General features: G+C 42.2%; 1 protein-coding gene across 1 annotated transcript in view; it reads right to left on the bottom strand.

Moving 5' to 3' along the window:
- Positions 1-16,971, bottom strand: part of LONRF3 (LON peptidase N-terminal domain and ring finger 3) — a 44,335-nt gene extending 27,364 nt beyond the window's left edge. The window contains exons 1-7 of the mRNA XM_078688676.1: positions 16,014-16,971; positions 13,519-13,637; positions 12,505-12,627; positions 10,252-10,407; positions 9,009-9,240; positions 8,379-8,469; positions 6,009-6,123 (exon numbers count right to left, since the gene is read on the bottom strand). Of these exons, the coding sequence (XP_078544802.1) occupies positions 6,009-6,123; positions 8,379-8,469; positions 9,009-9,240; positions 10,252-10,407; positions 12,505-12,627; positions 13,519-13,637; positions 16,014-16,863 (1,686 nt within the window). The 5' untranslated portion in view covers positions 16,864-16,971. The remainder of the gene's footprint in view (positions 1-6,008; positions 6,124-8,378; positions 8,470-9,008; positions 9,241-10,251; positions 10,408-12,504; positions 12,628-13,518; positions 13,638-16,013) is intronic.
- Between the last annotated feature and the right edge of the window lie 301 nt (positions 16,972-17,272).

Here is a 17,272-nt window from a genome sequence, read left to right as displayed (position 1 = left end):
CATAAATGTGGCACCCTCTTCAGAACAATTTCTGGACCTGCAGAAGATCAGGAGAGGACTTGCTTGCTTGCTGAGAGGCGCCCTGAAGGAGTGGGTCTCCTCCCTCGTACCCAGGACAAAGGACTCCAAGGATCAGATGTTTGATTCCTTATGTGTGTGTGTGTGTGTGTATGTGAGGTCATCACTGAAAGTTACCAAAGTAATGCTATCCCAGTGAATTAGAAGGCATTGAGGGTGCTAACTTGGCCTTGGTCGATTGCCGTTTGTAGTGATAACTCTGCCCTTGCTGATGGTATTGTTGCTGCTGATAAGGCCAGCAAGAGGACTAAATCCTTCAACAGTAATGTTAATGCTCCTTAGACTTGTATTGAGGCTTGAGAAGACTCTTTCTCCTCAGGCCCTACTACCTGTCGGCCCCTGCCTCATTTTCACCACTTTGTCTTCGGTATGCTGACCAAATAAGATGGACCCTTAGAAAGGCAGGTTTGAGATCCTTAGTTTGCGCGTGTCAGCATTAGCCATGATGATCTTAGATGCTCTTCGAAGAGAGACTCCATGGCAATAATCTGTTTTTGCCAGGACAGCTGAGCCCATTGCAGCACAAATGGAACGTGCCCTCTTTTACCATTATTTTATTATGCCCCTGTATATGTCAAGGGAGGTTCTATGTAAAAGACTTCAGTTCCTCCTATAGCTCTCTGCTCTACCTTCCCAGGAAAGCTGTCATACTGGTGTTTTTACAATGCGGTAATGCTGTGCTGTACATCTTTCTTTCCTGTAGCATCTATGCGCTTGCTCGCCCTTTCTGATGGATGAGTGATCTCTGAAGCTGAGGCATGTCATCAGTTTACTGATGTTTTCTATCCTATTTGAAGAATCCTAAGTCACTTTGCTGTAGCTTTTATTATTTAAGACGTCATAGAGTTTCCGTAAATACAGCAGCTGGAGTTAGGAACTTCTCCTATGATCTCAAGAAGCCCTGGAGCTAGAGGCAAGAGAGGTCTTGGTGAAACCTCAGTTTCTAGCACCTCCATTATGATGACTTCTGCAGCTTGTGGTGCTTCTACTGGGATATTCAATTAAACAGTACCCCTAATGAATATGTCTTGGAAGGTGGTGATGTCACCCACCGGTGACACTTGTGAAGCTGCAGGAGACAATGGACTGTAAGATGTATGAGCATCACCACCATCAAATTGTGACTATCAGGAAAATACAGGAGATCTGTGTCTTCTGCACCACTCAGGGGTGCGCAAAAAGTTCTTTCTCCCTTGAGGAGAGGCTGGCTCACGCTGGGGAGATCCTGCAGGTGATGGTTCTCTGGGTGCCATAGGAATCTTTCTGACGGGGACATTAGACATGAAATAATTTAAGGTAAAGGCAGGTTTAATGGCTTCAGGTGTACTTTAAAAGAGCCTTTACAGGGATGGTGAAGCATGGAGGGCCCAATGGTGCAGATGCTGGATACTCAGAAGACAGTCTCAGTCTCTTCCTTGGTGACAGAGACAATGATGACATGGAGAACGTAGGCCTCAATCTTGGCATCATAATGTGGGGGGTGGGGGGAGAGTTACAGAAAGCCCAGCATCGGGAGGGCTGTGGCAACATTGATCTGATGGACTGTATTGATGGCAAATGGAGGGGCGCCATGCACTTTGTAGTAGACTGTGATGGCGTTGCTGAATAACTGACTTTGGCGATGAAGGTGAATAAGTCACTGTTGGTCAGGTGTTCCTTGACGTTGTAGGTTTAGATGATCTCTAGGTGTGCTGGTGAGCATCGTTGAGCCAGCCTTGGACAGTGAGCCTGTCAGGGCCCTATCCTTTGACGTTGAGCCCATCGACGTCAAGCAGGATGACAACGAGAATGGTGATAATGCCTCCTTTCCCCTTTGCTCGAGATCTTCTCTTTAGCTCTCCCTCTATGAGGGTCTTCATGAGGTACTGGCTCATTTTGAGCAGAGGTTACATGGTTGGAGGGCTTTTCGGCTTTCTTCTTTCTTTGTTCTTCCTTATGTCTTCCAACCTGCCTCAGCATGACACTGTTACAATCCTTCAAGCTTTTTTTCGAAATGTTTTTGCAAAACTCATGTCCTTTCACTGAGTAAGTCTGCCGTACTAATTTCAGGTCCCTTCCTACTCACTCTGCTGACATATGACTCTACCCTATCAGATAATACTTGGGATCTTATGTTTCTCATGTAAACCCGGATGAATGGCGACTCTAATCATGATCTCTCCTTGGCCTTTCCCCTTGGTTTTCAGCTCCTGTGTGCAAACCGAGGTGGGGATGGGGTAGGAGGAGGTGTAGCTATTATTCTTAGGAAGACATGAGAAGTTTCATCATCTAGGCTGGGTCAAATCGGGAATATTAAGGACCTTATTTTTTGTACCAAACGTACCCCCTCTTTTTCTTTAGCCGGTTTGATGATATATAAACCCCTGGATTACACGAACAGCGGCCTCCCAGAATTATGTGATGTCATCGCCCAACTAACCTTACAATATGCTAACTTCACGGTTTTGGGAGATTTTAACACGCATGTTGATGAGTCGAACTGCTCCCAGGCCTCTCAGCTGATTTATACCTTGGAATGCATTAATCTGACACAGTTACTCCCCACCCATACCCATAAAACTGGCCATATACTGGACCCCTTTTTTCCCAATATTCCCGGCCTTCAAACTGATGTCCCTTTGTGCCTGTTATGGGCGGATCTTTGTCTTGTCCCGGTCACCTTTTATGGTGTGGGCAATAAACCAGAGATAAATACAGCACCTGAAAGGAGGAGGAATTGACAAAATCTTACAAAGAGTCCTATGTCCCCTCTCGTCAACCTACTTTGCCATCCTTTACAAACAATCTCGACAGTGATTAGATCCTTTTCAATTTATGGATCTCTAAGGTGCTGGACCTGCTTGCTTCTCTACAAACAGTGAAACACAATAGATCTAAACCATCTGCTCCCGGGGTTTCTGCTAACCTTAGAGCAGAGAAAAGCCTCTGTAAGAAGCTGGAGCGGTGCTGGAAAAGGTCCTATGACCCTGTTGCAGAACACGTCTATAAGGCGGTCCTTTAAAAATTTCACAAACTTATGCAGCATACGATGAGAGAGTATTTCTCGTTTCGCATCAAGAATGCTGTTATCTCATCCAGTGAAATTTGTAATATTGTTAAATCTTTTGCAACACCGGAAGTGACTGGAAGTGCTTTTCATGTGTCCCCGGCCCTTTGTACTAGCCTATCTGATTTCTTCGATGAGAAGATTTTAAAAAACTATACTCCATGTACCCACCCGAAATCTGCTCAGAAAGACCTCTGACACCGTCTGACAGTCCAGTACCTGCTTTATCGGATTTTTGCACTATTCCTGATAAAGACTCGCTTGACGAGTTATTCAAATGCAACTCTGTCTCCCCAGAGGACCCCTGTCCTCCTCAATTTCTTAGACTGGCTGCCATTATTGTAAATCCTATCCTTAATAGGATTAGGAATGCTTCTTTGAAATCAGACCTTTTTTCAAGGTTATGGTAACAGGAGTGCCTATTGCCATTGGTAGAGAAAACCTAATGTGGACCTTGGGGTGCAAAGCTATTTTAGGCCTATTTCATTGTTACCTGCAAAGATATTAGAAAAACTGGCTCATCCCCAATTGTCTACCTTTGTTGAAGCTAATGATTTGCTTCACAAAACCCAATCTGGCTTCCGTGCAGGCTTCAGTATGGAGACTGCTCTACTGGAAGTATCTGAGACTGTCAGAGAGGCTCTGGATGGCTGTGCCTCTGCTATAGTAGTGAATCTCGACCTATCAGCAGCATTAGACACGGTACCACATTCTACCTTGTTGAATAGATTATGCCATATTGGCTTTCAGAGTACTGTGATGTCATGGATACAATCTTTTTTAGAAGATCAAACTCACAGTCTTCATTTTCCCATTCTCGTCTTCGACTAAACCTGTGGCTTGTGGGATGCCACAGGGCTCTGCCCGCAATCCACTGCTTTTCAACCATTGCTTGGCCCCTTTGGCCACCCTAATTTAGACCTGGGGTGTGAAGGTTGTTTCGTATGCAGATGACACACAACTTGTGGTTTCGATAGAGAACATTCAGAAGCTGCCTTTCTCTACCTCAAAGAGTGTTTAAAGGGCATTGTCAAATGGATACCAATTTCTTGAAATTGAGCACGGACAAAACGAAGGTGCTAATCTTCAATCAGATGGCACCCCCTTCCATCTAGTCTCTGGTGGCCGACTGAATTGAGTCCGCCACAAAACCCGGCCAATTCCGCTCTGATCTTTGTACAGCAGATCTCATCTTCCTGCTTTATGTAGTTAAGATCAGTCAGGAAACTATTGCACCTCCTGCCAAAGACCGTGTTGCATGCGATTGTGACATTGTGCTTGGATTACGCTTCCAGCTTATATCTGGGTCTTCCCCAGACCCCATTTGAAGCAGCTTCATTGGCTTTCGGTTGCTAAGAGGGTTGAGTTCAAAGCCCCGACATTTGCATTCGGAGCCATTAGGGGCAAAGGTCTAGATACCTGAGAAATAAGCTCAGAGATCCTTGAAATCTAATCACCTGCGACTCTTGTGCATACCAATGTTTGCCAAAGTTCGACGAGGAAGCAGGTCTTTCTTGGTACTAACGGACAGGATTTGGAACTGCTTGCCTATTCATCTTTGCATGGCAGAGTCCAAACACTGCTTCAGGAAAGATTAAACAAGCTGGCTCTTTAATCAAATGTAGATATGGGCGCCCAATCCAGTCCTTGTGCCTTCCTTTTGAGAGCCGGGATGCCTCTGCTGGGGTAGCCGTCCTCTGTACAAATTACTTTGATTGCATGTGAATATGGCAGGCTTAGCACGCACACCTTATGCAGGTCAGTACCTGCCTTATTTCTCACAGTAGGGGCATTTTTCAAATAAGGAAGACATTGTGACAGAAAAAAAGTCTGCTAAATAAAAATAAAAAAACATGTTTGCTACGTAGTTAGTTAGTAAATGTACAGAGTGAAACTGAAAATACACAAATTCGGAGTGAAATATTACAGAACAGAGGTGTTGAACCTCGAGTGTGTTCTGGGATCCTCCTCATAAGAGCTGAAAAAAAGAACCAGCTCTGTGAGGCAACTGCCAGTGAAAAGCATAATGGGTTGTGAGAGCACGTGCAGTCTTTAAGGGACAGAAAACTATTCACTAGGTTCCATCAATGTAAGCCTATCCCACAAAGTTTCAAAAAGTGTTTAGATACTGTAATGACGTCTTGAGATAAGTTTTTTCAAGTTAGTCAGTCTACATATTTGAAAAAATCTTGCATGTAATAAGTTCCAGTTTTCTCAAGGTGCTGTACATTAAATGGTCATCCACAACCCATTTATGAATTTATGGATAAATATATTAATATGGATCGCAGTGGACAATTATTTTAAGGTTTATGACTAATAATAAAGATGCCTACGATGCAGAAAAAAATTATTCAATTTGTGAAAAATGCTCAAATGTGAGGGAGTATTATTGTAATCAGTTACATTCATATTTAAACTACTTCCAGAGTAAACAGGTGACTGTACTTTAAAAAATACCCAAATCATTGAGCTCAAGAATAAGCTAGACATACTGCAAGCCAATTTTCACATCTTACTGTTTAAGATCATGCATAAATAACGCAACACCAAAAAGCTCCTTTAGCTTTTCTTGAAATACTTGCTAAATGTATCTCATCACAGGCGTTTATAAATATTCCTTCTTGTATGACAAACCATAGCATTGCACCCAATCTACTGTTTTTGTACTTGGAAAAAGAGCTAGAGCAGTAATATGGATTTTACACAATTCTATGTTCACCATAGCGGAAAAGTCACCAGATAGCTAGTTGGGGTAACAAGCTGGAAGTAAGGTACTCTTAATACAAACGATCTAGATGCACACTTTAATAATGAAAACTGGTGGTTTCATTTGAACCTGAAGGTTTGGTCCAATGGCAACTTCAGTTTCGCTTGGCCATACCTTAGAAAGGTCCTCTTTGCAGAGTGGACATGCTGAGTTGTGATCTAGGCATCGTTCAAGGCATTTGAGGCAGAAGGTGTGTCCACAGGGTGTAGTGACTGGTTCATAAAACAGCCTGAAGCAAAAAACAGAAGACAACAATATCTTGCAACAGAAAGAATGTTAGGCTATTGTCTAGCCTTGCTTGCAGATGTATCAATAAAATACAAATTGCATTAATCAAAGATAAGGTACTTATAAAAGACAATTTAATTATTTTACACTGCACCCTTTTCCATTAAGACATTTTGTTTATTGGCACTTGAATATGTGTTTATATCAAATTCATCAACACTATAATCATAGTTCATATAATCTGCATACTTAATTCAGTTTCCAACACATGAACTTGTACAAAATGGTTGCAATTGTACACGTAAAATGTTGCCGCTTCAAGAATGGCCTCCTGTGCTACTAAGTTAATTGTGATTGAAAACTGGGTAATGTTGATAGCAAGACAATATCAAATATGGCTGTTCTCTAAACATGTCTGCTTGTTCCATATCAAGAGGGACTACTGCTATAGGCAGAATACCTTTGCCATCCTCTAGCCATAGCATAACTAAGTGTTTAAGATGGCTACTCCGTCAAGGCTACTCCCTCTCTGTAAACCCTGACCGTACCCAACCATGTCTCCGAAGTTCGAACAAGGTTGAACCACGGTCGAGCACAGTCAGGTTTTACACAGAGGGAGTAGCCTTGACGGAGGTTTGACTACAGGCGTCCCTCATACTCAACGATGGACTCATGGGGCCCAATGATGGTCACATTATAATTCTTTTTGATATTTAACACAGGCCAATTAGGTGCTGTATATTTATTTTGACCATTTTCTTCTTAATAATTGTGTTAATTGTGACACTTGGAGTGGGAACATCATTTTTCCTTCTAGGTCTTGACGAAATGCCTTGGGGAGAGGCATGAAACTAATTGACCATAAAGGGAAACAATAGGTACTGACGCCTAAGGTTTTTCACACATGTCCCCGGATTTTAACGTACCTTCTTTGAAGTAGGGAATACATTTGTTTTTGGACCACAAATTTTGTATTTTTTTTTCATTTCTGCAACAACAACGCACCCTTTAAATTTATTATATGTGGTTAGGTGCATAGAGACCCCCTTATATTTAACAATTCAGTGCTCCCGCGTATTCGTTGGTAGCAGCATTGCACTGTCCGCAGAGGACAGGGATCGACCCAATGATGAAGCATGCCACCAAGCGGCAACCTGGGTGGGTGAGGGTTTTATGAAAAATAAAACCTTTTCTTTTCGTATCTCCTGCAAGATATTGTAAAGAATCCCCCTTTAGAGGGTGCCTCTCTTGATTATTTATATAGTGCCGTGGAGGACAGGTCCCTACTCTAGCCTACCTCTACTCTCCCCCTTTTGCTTTTGACATTGGCATAAAAAAACAGCAGGCATGAAAGTGCTTCCTATGTATGATGTATGTTTGCTTGTGACCTATGTTCTTTAAATATACTGATTCAATCAGATTCTCCAGCAGATAAAAGCTTAATTCAGGCAAAAGGCCAATCATTAGCAACTATGTTTTACTTTTTTATGCTAATGTAGCTTGGGTGAATATGGTCCTAGACCAATGGCTAGAAAGTGACCACAATCGACTAATATGCCAATTTGACCCTACATTGTTTACACCGAGGCATGCTACAGGTAATACCATGGTAGGTGGTGTAGAGATTATACCCACCAATAATTGTAAGGTGGAAAACTATGTACACCTTGTTTCATGTATAATGGAGGCAATAGTGGAGAAATTAGAAGGCGTGCAGCAAACTGATATCGGCAAAGACAGCAAGGAGACTGAACTATATGGATTAAATATTGTGAAGGTATCTTTATATTTCACAGCTTTCCAATCACATCCATTATGCAAGGCCCACAGTGTTGGGAATGATGGCAACGTAACCTGTCAGAACTCTAAATTTTGCAGTAAATCACTTCTGAACTCTGACCTTTGACGTAAGACTATCGAATGGTCAAAGCAGTTTAACTGAGAGGTGATGATCTATATACTTGTAGGACTGAAAAAACGATCACAATAATAATAATGAGAAAATGCGACCCTACATATCGGTAAAAGAAATTGAATCAAAATGCTCAGTAATCTGCGCCTTCCTGTACACAATTAACTGTTGCACAATTATTTCAAACATTACAGTGCATATTTGCTGAATTAGTTTTACACCATATTCATTGAGTAATGGTTGTAAAGAAAAACTAGTCTCGAATCCATAATTAACAAACAAGGAAATCAACTGTGCCAAGTGTAAAATACAGGTCAGGGCGCTCAGCAGGCAGATATTGATACCTCATGCACAATGAACAGTCCAGGTCGGCTGGGTCAATACATTCTGCTGGCATGGGTTGTTCTGTCTCGGAGCTTTGAGTACCAGGTACGTCTAAAATGCAAAATTGACAAACCGTTCCAATAACAATATTTGAATAGGCCCAACAAAGCAATATTTTCCAATTGGCATTTAAACAAGGCTGCAGTCTCTTAACTGTACATATATGAACGCCATGTTAGTCAATTTGTAGCTTTCAAATGCTTACTATCTTTCAGATCTACATCATCTTGGGACGTGCTAAAAATTTGCATTCAAATGCCATTCTTCTGGTAAATACATAAAATATATTTATTTATTTTATTTGCAAAGTTTTATATAGCGCTGGCTAGACCCGGAGGTACCAGAGCGCTTTACATGAGTATCAGTGAGTTACAGGATACATAGTTATATCATTTGAATCAGCGAGTTATCGGTTACATAGTTACATCAGTTTGAGTCAAAGAAACACAGAGGGAGAAGAAGGAGGGGGAGGGAAGGAGACACGGACGGGGAGACGAGGAAAACAATGTCAGATGACCGGCTGGGTGCAAGATAATGAGGGAGAAAGGATGAGGTAAGTACCGAGAATGCACCATGCATATCACAGTTACCTTTTCTCAGATGCTTGCTGGGTATTTCTAAGCTCCTTGTGTCATTTGTATTATAGGAACAGTGTTTCCTTTTTAAGACGTTGTGACTCGCAGACTCCAGTAGAAAAGACTGCTTGTTTTCAACGTCCAGAAAGCTCATCTTATTTTCCTTGGGTACAGACTTCATTAGATCACAACTGGTAGGTACTGGATCTTCTTGGATTTTCGAATCCCTTTTCTGCTCCATGATCACCTAGATGAAATAAACATGTTATCTTTAGGAGATGGTACTTTGGATACAGAGACACTGCGACTGTATGGTCTCTAAATAATGCATCAAACACTGAGTCCTCCTATCACAAGGTTATAAATAAGAAATGCAACATTCTACTATCCATTGGACCAACTGATACAATGCAAATCGGCAACAATAGGCGATACTGCCTCTGAACGCATCAGTTAAAAAAAGGAAACAGATTTATAAAACACACAAGTATAAACTGCATAGGGTAAGAAAGTAAGGCAGATCGCTCAATAATCTAAAAGGCATGTTAGCCTAACACCCAAAGTTTTAGCTATAGAGTAAGAAAGTCTCATCCTTAATGTTATGCTTCTCACACCTAACATGCGAGTTACTCTGAGTATGAAGACTGGAGAAATAATTGTATCAAAATACAACCACAAATAAAACATACATTCTGACAAGTAATGTGTATAATATCTACTGAATCAGAGATAATGTAATGCAAGTTCTTGCTAGGGTTTTCATTATTTTCATAATTTGTTTGCATGCGTAACCCCCTAGCTTATGTTGGCTATCATTGTCAAAATACTAAATGGAAGACCGCTACAAAATCCGTCTACTATAGTGTTAGGAACTTGATGACATGGCGCTAAATGATGTTCTGCCAAAAATAAAATAGCCACAGTTCTGTAATAAGAGAATAATGGAGCTCTCTTGATCAAAGTAGAGAAGAGAATAAAGTGATCCTCGTTTTAGAAAAGCGGAAATATTTCCCCACGACAAAATAAATAGCAGATAAATGGACAACAATATAACACGCACATCCTCATTCCTGTTAAGAATTCAAATATCATAACAGATTAGTGCTACCCAATGAGGATTCTGCCTGACAAATATTTGCTCTTTGTCACAGACAATATACAACACCTATTTTCCTTTAAGCCTCCCCCGCCCCCATTCATTTTAACCGACGACAAAAACAGCAAAAAAATAGAAAATGGCTAACAAGCTGTGATTTACCTTTAACGAACTATGTGGGTAATTGCTGGCACCACCCAGAGACCATGAATTCAGAATATTTCCTTTTAACCTCGAATGATGTGACAACACCTGCAGGATATCTGGTATCTGTCCTTCAGACGTTCCGGACAGGAGTGAAAATAAGTTTAGAAGGAGCTGTTGTAAAGAAAAAAGGAAACCACATTTACTTGGTTCTAGCATATAATTGCACGTTTTTGTCATTTTTTGTCACAATAGAAGCAAACATATGTTCAAAGACGCTGAAAATGTCGACTTGACGCATCAATGCTGCTTCATTAATCAATATTAAGGCATGCCATGAAGCACACCATCAGTGCAATCAATTCCTTCGCCTATCGCTGTTAATACCACAAGGATAAGTTCCTTCTTAAATCTTGGTATTTGCAAACGTGAAGCCTCTCAGCTAGCAAACTAGGGGTTCAATGTACAAAACTCATTTGCAAACCAGTGTGTACAGTTTGCACACTGACTGGTTTGTAAATGGCCATAAAGATAGCGAAGAGACCTAGGTAATAATAGCTTGCATTTCAAATTGTACAATTGCAGGGAGGTCATAAAAAGACATGTCTAGTGAGTATTGATTGAGGCAGGTTCAAATTTGTGACTTCCTATGAATGGTTGTAATTGTAGGGATGGTGGCATCCAAGGGTCAGCATGCCACCAACCATCCTTGCATTTCCTCTTACATTCAAGAAACATCTTCAAAAAATAAAATAAAAGCAGCCCATGTACATTAAAAGGATAGGTGCAATTTTTTTGTTTGCTTTTCATTTAAAAAAAATGTTTTCCATTTGGCAACACATCAAGAGGAAGGCGGGGAGGTGTGGGAGTGGGACACTAGATGACTGCTTGCCCACCGCTTTCCCTGGTGCTGCCTAATTATCACAAAGAATGTATAAATTCCACTACAACTCCCAAATAGAACGCCTAATTCATGCCCCTTCATATTTACGATTTGTATCTGGTCACTAATCCCCTTATACAAGTCAGACAGACTTTTCTGACTCTTAATGAGGGGTTCTGTATATAACAAAATAGTAATTTGTGGTGGCAAAGCTTGTTATTTTGCAGTTTCCAGGCTTTTTCATTGCAAAAGAGTTTCATACATGAGACCCCTAGTTTCTTACATTATTAGTGTTATATGGGGGATACAGCATCTAACACAAAAAAACAACCTAGCAAAGTATCAATTATGCTTTACCCCTGAATCACATTCTCTTCATCATAAAACAGTGCTTTGGACAGATTTTAAACTGGTAAAAAGGGAGGTACAAAGGTATTTTAAAAAAGTTAATTCCTTTTCAGTGTTAAACGACTTTTCATACAATAACAGAAACATGGAACAGCTATATACAAATGTTTTTATTTACACCGTAAACAGAAGAAACGCAACAGGGGAACCATGGCAGAGTAGGACAGCAGATAACAGTAAAGAAAACATACTTTTAAACATTGCTGAAGCCTGTGGTCTGTGTGGCCCCAACAAATCCAACCACAACGAACCGGCAACCCAAAACAAAAAAAACAGCCCTGAATTCAAAAAAGACTTTGACACAATCAGAAAGTATCCAGGCCTGCACTATTAGCTCCAGTCTGAAAAGTACATCAAGGAGACAAAGGCAGAGTAGCAATAAAGGTTGACTTCACTCTTGCTAGATTAGAACTATTTCCTGAATGTTTTGTAACAACCCATGAGCAGCTAATCAGCAAATCCAGAATACTCATGGTCAATTATCCTACAATAAGACTGCTGAACAAAGATGTCTAGCTCAAATACTGTGTTGTATTATTCAAAGTCATATACTTTTGCACGACCAACACTTGCATGTTGGAATTCTAGATCCAATATTAAACAATAGCATATTAGGGTTTTTGTCTGTAAGTTTGATATTTTCCCTATGTTTTGCTTTCGTTATATCATTTAATCGTCTATGTATTAACTTTCTTCTAGATACACATTTATTTCAAAAGTGATTGAACATGCGAGGATATTTCTTATCATACACTTTGAATAAAGATAGCCTGCAACAGAGGTGCCCAGACAGTGTTTAAAGCTGGTTGGTAGACTTACACATATAAATATCAAAATTCGTATTATCAGTGTATGTTCCAACTGCCTACTGAGAGCCCTGGGCTAATAAATCCTCATAAACAGACTAAATAACAAAATGCTAGGAGTTAGTATCAATTTCTTTAACTTTTTCACTACAAAAAGGGACAGTGAAAACTCACCTTCTGGGCCTCCATTTTAGCAGTCTTGTTACTCATGTCTAAGGCAAGGCAAAACAAATACTCTCTTAGAGCTTCTTCAGTCTTCCCAAGTTTGGCTAATGCATGGCCTTTTCTCAGATGACCCTAAAAATAATAGTACACAATATAAATGTACATTCCACTAGATGGAGTTTTCAGCAGTGGAAAAGAGGAAATACGTGGATCCAAAAGCCTTTTAAAACATGCTATAGTTTTTTTGGTTCAGCACAGATATTAAGCTGGAATTGCAATTAATGTTCTGTCCATTACTTTTACAATGAGAGCAAATTATTGCTTTCAAAACAGTCACACATTTGTGACTACTTGCAGAATTTTCTTAAGTCTTAAAGTTACTATGTGTATACAGTGTTTTAATGCTTAGTACAGGAGATCCCCAAGCACTGAATTTATTGGTGATTAAAGGTAGCCTTTGGTGTGGTCCCTCTTTCATTAATTAGTAGCACGCAACAAATGTTATAGCATATCTGTCTACCAAATGATTAAGAAACCCTTAGAAACAGAAAATTATATATTGCATTTACTTTGTAGAAAAGAACTGACCTACTTGCTGACTAATTACTATAAAATTGGGATACTCCCAAAACAACATGTGATCACGACTCATGATTTGAACCATATTGAAAAACGCGGTGACCAAAATTACCAAATAATGAGGGCATTCCCAAACGGTTTAAAGTACATTCAACAAAGTAAGCACGGACATCAACAAATATTTAGAGTCACAGTCTGGCATGGAGTCATCTCTAGACAAAGATTCCAAGTCCCTTATTTTCATTCTAGTTTGCCAAATTCAAAATCTACTAAACACATTCCACACAGAATAGTTTAAAGGTTGGACACAACTTATTTCTAATAACAAAAATGTGGAGGAAGGGGTAAAAACAGGTCATAAAATGAAAAGTGCAAAGGCGCAGAGAATAATGAAGGTGGCAAGTGATGGCATGAACACAACCTTTGCCTTCTTCATGGGCTCACCTTTAACCACAATGGCTGGATTCTGCACACAGTTTCAGCATCATGCAATGCAGCTTCAATACACTTCAGACTCATATTGATCTGAGAACGGTTGCTGTGGAGCACGTGGTCATATTTTGCTGTAATAAATAGAAAACATGAAAAGGAGAAAGTTTGCTTTTACAATACTAAGAGCAGCAAATAGCGTAATTTCCTCTAAACATATAATCTCTAGAAAATACAATGTGCCTTTTCAGCTGACAGTCATAGCTCGTACACTACGGCTTAAGAGCTTCAATATAAACAATTCTAATGAATTACTAGGCATCCTTACCAGTTAACGTTCAAAGTTTACGAAATCAAAAGGCTTTTTAGTAATCCAAAACAATGTACTGCTGCGGCTTACTATACAATAAGTATCATACGGTGCAGAAGTTGGGTCGTGAGCACACATACTGAATCAATAGGAGGGTTTAAACTGACCATGTAAACGTCCATTATTTCATAAAGCATCCTATTGTTAAGTCCCATTAATTCGTGCAAACAAAAGTACAGAAGCACAGGGAGAAAGTTTGTTATCAGGATCCACCATTCGGTGATCTTGAGAAGTCGAGTTTACAGCTTGACCCTGCCTTGTTTCACACCCGATCGTTAACCCACGAAGTACCCGGTCTTCCCATTATCCGTGGAAATGGCCTCGTAGGTGATATTCAGCGCTCTTAAGCAGCAAGCAGTGCCTGTGTTTTCAAGAGAGAAGTGGGCAACGTAATGATTTCCGCAGCCTACTATAAATATAACAATTTTACTTTGGGCCCTGATACATAGTACTATTCTGTAGTCATTCCATGGAAATGACGACTGCTCGACAAGAACAGCAGAAGTCATTAAAATTCGGCAGTTTCCTGAGCCTTGCCCATGTGATGTCTTTGTTAGCATGCGAGTTACACAACCAGTTCACACGCGGGCAGGGAATCCAGAGCAGCTGCTTACGCAACTGGGCTGCTGACCTAGTTTCACCTTTCACTGAAAAGTTATCACTGCGAGCTCCTATTGTCCCTCTCGGTTATCACATCTATTTTTAGAGCCACCGTCGTTAGTTGACACACCACCACACATCACCTAGGCTCTGGAAGTACTGTGCGGAGCATGGAGCATCCCTGGACAGGGACACTCGACCCTGGGATCTGACCGGACAGCAGGCGCAGGGCAGCTTCACACAGAAAGATCTCTTTAGGAGTCCAAGTTTATGCTTACCATGTTCTTGAAGTCAGTACTTTTAGGGAACGCACACACATCTCTAGGTGTACGCACTTAAATGCAAGAAAAGCGGGCCAGAAAATATGTGCTTTGTGTGTTATATTCACAGCCAGCTTGCGCGCTAACTCGATTCTTTCGGGTACTAAGCGCCCTTGAGCAAATTGGGTCGGGAAACAACTGGGAAGGTTTATGAACAATATGTTCACATTGAAACGGGAACCCACTTTTCTTTCCCAGTGTATATTCATGTCCCCACCACATAACCCAAAGGACAGAGCGAGAAAAATATGCCACGCTAGAAAAAAAATTCACATTTATAAGATGAGGACATAAATGTGTCAAAATAGTCCTCTCTCTTAACCTGGGTCTTACTTTTGTGCCCGTATATGGTACTTTGTGCGCACCCGCGGTGATGTCGGATGCATAAAGAGAGGCGTGAAACGGAAAATGTGTGTATGGAAAAAGAGGGTAGGAAAGGGAGCAGTCAAATGTTATCAGTATAGTAGGAAACGTTCAACCAACAAGCACATCCATTCTTGCCAAAGTAGAACATAGATTTCTACCAGTCATAGGCCAAATAAGTGAATGTCAGATTTACCTCCCCCAAAATATATTTACAGCCCTCTTACTCGCAATAATTGTAACTATTTCACATATTTCTTTGTCACAGGGGATGTGAGAAAATGACCTTTCAGTAACCTGTAAAATACGGCAATTGAATTGATTACTGGATGATTTCAAGTTCACATCAGTAGTACGGGTTTTCTTTTGCTATTGTACTGACAAGAAACTATTGCATTTATTGCACGCTCAATATGTGAAAACTTGTGCCACCTCTGTGAGAAATACTACGGCCCAGCTCGTATAATCTTACTGTTAAGCACTTGCTGAGTGGTATAGAACTGAGACGTCCAACATACCTCTACTAATGCCTTATTTTCACAACACCCACATCGAATCACTTTGCATGCAATTATTCTAAATTGTAATCTTGAGTAGTCCTTCCGTAGTGGATTCTGAATTCGTGCACAAACATTGGACATCCCTCTTATTTAGGAACACCTCCCACATTTCGTGGATGCTTCAGGGAAGCTCAATGTATTTTCGGCCCGACTCGAACAACTCCAATGTGAAATGGAGGTTATTGCTGCCTAGCACCATCACCCTACTTTGACCATGGTCATCTCATATATAACGGGTAACGCCTGTAAAAGCGCCATTGAACTGCGACATCTAGTATAAATGTCCCCAGCATTTACCTAAACACAGGGCCTCGTCGTACTTTCGTAGGGCTGCTGCCAACTCCTTCCGCTTATAGAGAGCGTTTCCTTCGTGCCTGAGATGCTGGGCCTTCACCCGAGAGGGGTACCACTTGGTCAGCAGATGGGTGAGGATTACATTGGTGCGGTAGGCGCGGACAGTGTTCGGGTTCACGGGCTCCCCGCAGAGAGGACACACAGTCTGATGAGAATTTGGGGGAGCTCCCTCTTCAGAGTCCTTGGCCAGGGGCCCTCCAGCGCTCTCCTGCCCCGCGGGGGCGTGACTCCCCTCGCAGTCCATATCATCATTGGCTAGCTCTTCCGCGGGGGTGTGCCCCCCATCGCCAGGTTGACAATTGACAGTGTGACTCACGGATAGGTCGTGCGCAGCTGTGGAGGGGCCACATCTCGTGGGGTCGATCTCCACCATAGCGGGGTCCTTCTCGAGGCAGCATCGGCAAAAAGTGTGCCCGCAGGGCAGGGACACCGGGTCGCATAAGAAGCCCCCGCAGTGCGGGCAGAGGAACTCGGAGGCGCCCTCCAGTCGCTCCCCACACACGCCCTCACGGCTCCGTACGCTCTCAGCCAGGGCCCGCACCACCGCCTCCAGGCGGCCGGCTCCCACCTCCCCACACGCCGCCGCCCTCTGGTACAGGGTCAAGGCCTCTGATACCCTGCCCGCCCCGCAAAGGGCATCGGCCGTGCGCAGCAGCAGCTCCCAGTCCCAGCCGGCTGCGTCTCCGCGCTCCCTCCATTGGCACTCGTAGATCTCGGCCGCCAACTCGAAGTTGCCCGCTTGGAAAGCCTCGGCGGCGAACTCCAGCATGAGCTGGCCGTCTTCCTGACTCATCGTCGGAGGTGCGGGGGATCGCCTGTTCTCCTATCGCGCGGCCACCCGAGCTCTTTGCCGAGCAGCATCCCACCGGGCTTCTAAATAACCGTCGCTTGTAGAAGAGTTACATAAAACACGTCCACGTGACCAGCGGCGGCGCTCCTCATTGGCCAGCGGGGAGCCGCGCGCGACAGGTTATAAAACCGCTGGCGGTTCAGCAACAAAAGGTGGTGATGGCTTCACTCCTGTTTTGTACGCCAGGCTGGGCTGAGAACGTAAGCATTCAGACCCACCTGACTGCTGGGCGAGCTGTTTAGGTAACCGGTGAGGTAAGCGCTACAGGCATCAGTGGCTGCCTGCCGTTACATGTCACAGCATTGCCAGAATGAGCAGGCTCATGTTTTGGGCAGATGTATTACAGATTATA

Source organism: Lissotriton helveticus, chromosome 4_1, assembly GCF_964261635.1.
Source record: "Lissotriton helveticus chromosome 4_1, aLisHel1.1, whole genome shotgun sequence".
NCBI lineage: Eukaryota > Metazoa > Chordata > Amphibia > Caudata > Salamandridae > Lissotriton > Lissotriton helveticus.
This window is presented reverse-complemented; position numbering and strand designations above follow the sequence as displayed.